The sequence below is a fragment of the Schistosoma mansoni genome, chromosome 2, assembly GCF_000237925.1.
Source record: "Schistosoma mansoni strain Puerto Rico chromosome 2, complete genome".
In the NCBI taxonomy this organism is placed as follows: domain Eukaryota; kingdom Metazoa; phylum Platyhelminthes; class Trematoda; order Strigeidida; family Schistosomatidae; genus Schistosoma; species Schistosoma mansoni.
The window spans coordinates 31,546,152-31,552,294 of NC_031496.1; the positions used below are offsets into that span (position 1 = coordinate 31,546,152).

Below are 6,143 nucleotides of genomic sequence, written 5' to 3' on the forward strand. Positions count from 1 at the left end.
ATGTTCACTCTGGGACGCGATGATGTTTGAAGCGGACGGTACTGGGTTCGAGTCCCAGAGTGAACATCAACTCTGAGTTGCAGGTACATCCATCTGACGAGTCCCAAATAGGATGAAACGCGCATCGTGGATTCCACCGCTAGCCACTATCCATCTTTGTTTATAATCGATCATATAACTTGAAGAAAATTCATGTAAAATAAAAGGTAACTGGTGTAATAAATCAACCATGGGTTGAAACTATGTAAATCACTCTTTACACCGAAAACATTATCACTCTTGTCTTGTTTAAATAAGTAACGAAAATTAACTGAGTAACCTAACTTATTTTGTATTTATGATAATCTCTGTCTTCAGTTTACTTTCTTTTTGTGAATTCTTATATCAAGAATAGTAAATCTACTCCTATAAGCAGTAAACAGTCGAATCATGAAACTCCTAATATAGTCAACGAATCTGTCAGTTATGAATCTTTCGGTATGTTTCTTTTTTCTTAATTTCTCTTCTTTTTTTTCAATGGGTCGATAAAAAGGATGAAAACTATCCAGTACTATCATAACTAGTGTTAGAATTTTTAGTTAACAGTAGTAATTAAATTCTATCTAAATAGACTGTTGGTTGGCAGCTTAGTAATTAAGCAGTTTATTCTCTCTCTCTCATTATTATGAGGAGTTTGAATCATCCAATTATTGATAATATTCAGAATATGTGATTTCGGCGAGACTATAATTTATGGAAGAGCCAATCAGAAGCGTTTGAGGGATTTCATGGTCACGGCACCTATTTCAGTACCTGATGCTCATGTACGGTCGGTTCACAGAGAATTTTAGAGAAGACTTGACAATTAAGTGGCTACAACAAATGAAACTACTAAGAAGTTCCTGTATTTGTAATTGCGAGTATTAAATGACTTGTAGACTTTGTACAGACTACTGTGATGTTGTTCTTCGATGTAAAATATGTTGAAGGAAGACGTTTGATAGAATAGGAACCTTTATCGCTCGATCCAGATTGAGACTAAGGCATATTATAATAATTGCCGCGAACTGTATAATAAAAGCACCAGTAACATTGGCTGTAATAATCGCAGATGTTACTGAAGCTCCGGCTGTGGAGTATTATGAGTATTATAGGGAGATATCTATGATTAAAATGATAAACTTACACAACCGGAGTACAAACAAACAATAATGAAGCTATATGGTTGAGGCTGAGAGGGTTTTTATGACCTTATCATGGCTCCAGAGACCGTCTATTATGGAGCCATATGGATGAGTTCCTCTACCTTATGCATTACGATTTTGGAACCTTTGGACCTTTTTATAACATTGACAAGTTTTTGGACCATATAAAAGAAGTGTATCCACTTTAATTATTTGGTTTTGTATGATATATTTTTACTCTATGCTGACTGTTTACCGATTGGCTAACATTTTTCAAGGTCACTTAAGATTCGTTCAAAGGTCGTCCATAAGTTGTAGTCTCGCCGGGATTTCAATCAACCTTTGTTGGAATATCATTCATCATGCGTAGATTAGCTTAGTTTGAACATCAACACTGGGATCTAGATACGTTAAGTTGATAGGTCCCAAGTTGAAACAAACACATTTCTTAGATTCCATTACTAGCCACAATCTATCTATTTTACAAAACTTATCAACCATTCAGTTTCATCTTTAAACTTTTATTCAATTTGAACAAGGTAATACCACTAATTTTTATACAACATATTAGGTGTCAAGTTTAACGCCCGAATCTATACTTGATTTTAAGTAAATTCCAACTTGGATGAAAAGAGTTTGATATCGACTAGTTGTGAGTGTCTTCAGAAAATCGTCAATCGATAAACTTCGGTTGGTTCACGAGGAGAACATAGATAGCAAGACACTGGGTAATATTCGATAATTAACTGATTTAGCCCTTTAGTAGTTAACTTGAGAATATGAAATTCATTGATAACTCCGCTTACAAAAATATCTTTGTGAACTATATCCATTTTCTTAAAGCCAGGTATGCGAATAATTTATTAACTATGGAATTTTCACGAAATCTGGATCAAACAGTTTTTCATGTTGGTTACTTTTGGGCAATTAGTTGAGGAAGTTCGTCTTAACTCTATAAAATATATGATGAAAATAAAATCAGGCATTCCACGGGCTTCTATTCGAAACCACATTTGACAACCTTCTAAATTACTGAGTTTAGTAATTTTAAGAGCCCTGGCCAAGGAGTTGCGTTCAATCAACATCTATCAGTCTTATACCTCTATCTTCTGCACTAAGGCTCCAGGCTATAAGGTAACTACGTCTTTGCTTTTTCCACGCAATCCCAGCATCAGCAAATAATACACTCTATACAAAACAACAGGATGATATTTTTGAAAAATATCCAAGAAGATGAAGCCCACGCTTCAAAACTGTAACATCAATTAAATTATCATCACTTTTGCCAATTACGCACTTTCAAACCATCAAATTACTTACATATTATTATTGATAGATGTTAGGACTCATTCGTAAACGACAGCATTTAAACATATAAGGTTCCTGAACACTCTCTTCGCTGATGGCCAAGGTTTGATAAATAAGAGCATAGCTATTTTATTCGGCACATTGTATACCCTACCTTTTACAGCCACACTAAAATCGAAACAACACTGAAATGGATGAAATTGGTATAAACTCTACACTAAATAATCTCATTTACTACTCCATCACCAGCACTTACACAGCTACCAAGATATGTACAATTCTCAACCATTTCCAGAAACTCACCAAAAAAATTACAAGTAGACATAAGCTTCTAGATAATTCCTTTTCTGATACTGATATTGGAACCCATTAACTGTTAAAATCAATTACGTTTACAATCTTGATTAATTTTCTAGTTAGAAGTCATGACCAGTGTAGTCCAATTCGTGTCCGATAGAGACAGATATCTACCTCAGACAAAGAATGAATAGTTGCGCAAGATCATGTATCGACTGAAGTTAGGCATTAACACCGTTAGATGCCAGTTAAGTGTTCTAACAACTAAGCATTCGCACGCGATACCAAAAGTCCTGGGCTTGAGTTAAGTGTGTAGGATCGTGGAGCCTACTATTGAGTAGTCCCATACTAGGATGAAACGTTTGTCTTCTAACTTCAAGTTTTCAATGGTGGTCTAGCTTAGATCGACTCATGAATTGAACTACTAAAATTACTACAATCTTCATAAACCCCTATTCTGATCATTTTTAATATGATTAGCCTAATTTATTCAAGTACTAATATTCTACCAATTCATTTACATATTAACTGCTTTCAGATACAATAAAGTCATCAAGACGTAGAAGTCGTGAATACTCAAAATATTTTAAAACTAGGTAAGTAAATTTATGTCAATAAAAGAGTATCATATTGAACAAAACATAGATTTTATGAAGTAATAACTGTTCATGTATCTAAGAATTAAAACTTTCATTTATGGAGTTCTGTTCTTTGAACTGGATGGTTTGGTCATGGAGCTTTCATCATCCTTCTGAATGACATCATCAGCACGAAGAACGATCAAAGCTTCATGACCAAACCATCCAAGCTCAAAGAACAAAACTTCATCAAAAAAATCATCTATCTAAGCTACAAATCTTCTCCACTACTTTATACTTTTTTCTTTTCTTTTTTTTTCAAAATCAGGAGATTAACCATGTTTGAATGTACTTTACCAAAACTAAATGATGTCAATTATCCAAGTCCATTAATTGAACAAACTAGTTGTGATGAAAATAGTTATACAAGTAATAATAATAATAATGCGAAGAAACAATATCGTCGACAATCGGAACCAAGTAGATCTTTTAATTATGATCTAGATTATCAATTTTCTTATCCTAATCATGATCATACATTAAAAACTATTGAACAGATTCAAAATAGTTTAAAACAATTAGATCAAAAGGATCTAAATTCAAATAAAGCCAATCTAGTTACTAATGATAATACTACTACTAGTAGTAGTATTAATAGTAGTAATGATGATAATCATTTAAAAAATAGTTTAAATAATGAAATGAATGCAAAAAATATTTTTCATCAAATTCAAGTGATGGAACAAAAACAAAATATTCCAATGCAACAATTAAAAGAATTATTATTATCATCTGTAAGTTGAATTATATATTATTTATATAAATCAACCTCATTACACGAGTAAGTAGCTATGAGGATTCAGTAGCTAAGTGGATAACGTGATGGAGTTTGAAGTGAAAGGTATTGGGTTCGAGTCCCAAAGTGGACATCAACTCTGAGATACAGGTACATCTAGCTGATGAGTTCCAAATAGGATGACGCAAGGTGTGTCCTGGAATCCATTGCTAGACACTATCGATCTTTGCTAAAAATCAGTATTCAGTTTTTAGTATTAGTATTAGCTTTATTCAATATTATATATTTTTTGGTACAATATAGAATTCTCAGCACAAAGTATTTCAACAAGTTTCCGTTTCTTACTTCTTTGTCGATTCTGACAACAAATATTGAGTAATCGCCTGTTAGAATTTAGCAGTCCAGTTAATCACCATCTGAATAGTGTATATTCTGTTCGCTGCATATTGCCAGCAATCACTATATCTCTGATTGGACCTTTTGTAACTTGTACAATGAAAGGTTGTACACTTTTCAGAAACGCATCTTAATAGGTTGTACGATTAATAGCCATAATGATGTATTAAAACAAACAAAATCAGATAAGTTGTTGAAATATCTAGATGATAGGAACAGGTAGCCCAGATGTTCAAGCAGGCCGCCAGTTGTTATTGTTATTGTTTGATGAACTAGAAAAAGAGATAAACTACTGTTTGTTTTTTTACTAATTGTAATCTTTTCAGTAGTATATAACCATGTTCTAGCGAAATGCATTGTTAAATGATGTATTCCTTACTTAATCAAAATTTAGAAGAAAAATATTGATGAGGAAATCAAAAAAATGACATCAGCTCATGAATTAATTCACTAATCAACTGAATAACGTTGATAGATGTAGACTAATTTTAATAGTTGAGATCATGATCGAATTAAAGCTAGACCACCATGTAACTTCAACTAATCCACGAAATTGGGCGACACATCCAAAGGCAAATCCTAGGTTTGAATCTCGCGAGGCGTTATCGTGGATGCGCACTGTTGAGGAGTCCCACAATAAGACGAAAGGGTCGTTCAGTGCTTCCAGGTTTTCCGTGGTGGTCTAGTCTCAATTGACTCATTATCTCAACTATTAAAATTACTATAATATCCACAAGAACCCTTCCACAGATGTAGACTACCTAATTGGGGTCCTCATGATAACCACAATCAATGGTTAAAGACATTGGTTGAGATAAGATAGTATTGGTCATAGTGGCTTAAATACATGGTTGTGGTTAATTGGTAAGAAGAACTGCTTTTCTTAGGTCTCGTGTAGCAAGATATATCTGAAATTCTATAGGAGTTAATACTTTCTGTAAAATTCGAATCCATATAACCTCTTTCTAATCAAAAACACCAAAATCTATTAACATAACGTTAAGTCGTTGAGACTAGTGATCATACTGAAACTTAACCAGTAGAATTTGATCAGCGCCAACGAATAAAAAAATCTGATATTGGATACTACCGAATCGATAACCTCTATACATAATTATATGTTTAATACTCAATACCAAACTCTGAATGAACACTATAACAACAAGCTGATAAAAATTAACTCTATTTGTAACCACATTATTATTCGGCAGACTACTTGGTTGCGATTTACGTGACTATCGTAACCAATAGTTGGAGACTCTGGGTGACATGGCTCATAATTGATCACAATGGCGTAGGTGTATACACTCTTTATCTTCCCTTAAACCTTGAGATTAAAATTTCTTCATATATTTCTTCCTATACTATATCCTTCTATACAACCTATCTTTTATATACTACCACCACAAAATATACTACTTCTATGAATTCGGTGTTCATCTTGTTGTGCTAACGAGGTATGGCAACTTGGACCGATGCATATAGGTGCCTGGTCCTACGTTGTAGCTGACTGACTGAACTTTTAAAATCTCATAAAGTTATATTTCACAACTTAGTTTTAAAAAAAGGGAACTATAGGCTTTATTTCAGTGACTATACATTTTT

General features: G+C 33.4%; 1 protein-coding gene across 1 annotated transcript in view; it reads left to right on the forward strand.

Moving 5' to 3' along the window:
* Smp_159320 (hypothetical protein) overlaps nucleotides 1–4,149 on the forward strand; it is a gene marked incomplete at both ends in the record, with an annotated part of 12,799 nt that extends 8,650 nt beyond the window's left edge. Inside the window, 2 exons of the mRNA XM_018796379.1 lie at nucleotides 3,307–3,364; nucleotides 3,675–4,149. Of these exons, the coding sequence (XP_018650597.1) occupies nucleotides 3,307–3,364; nucleotides 3,675–4,149 (533 nt within the window). The remainder of the gene's footprint in view (nucleotides 1–3,306; nucleotides 3,365–3,674) is intronic.
* Nucleotides 4,150–6,143: the final 1,994 nt, after the last annotated feature.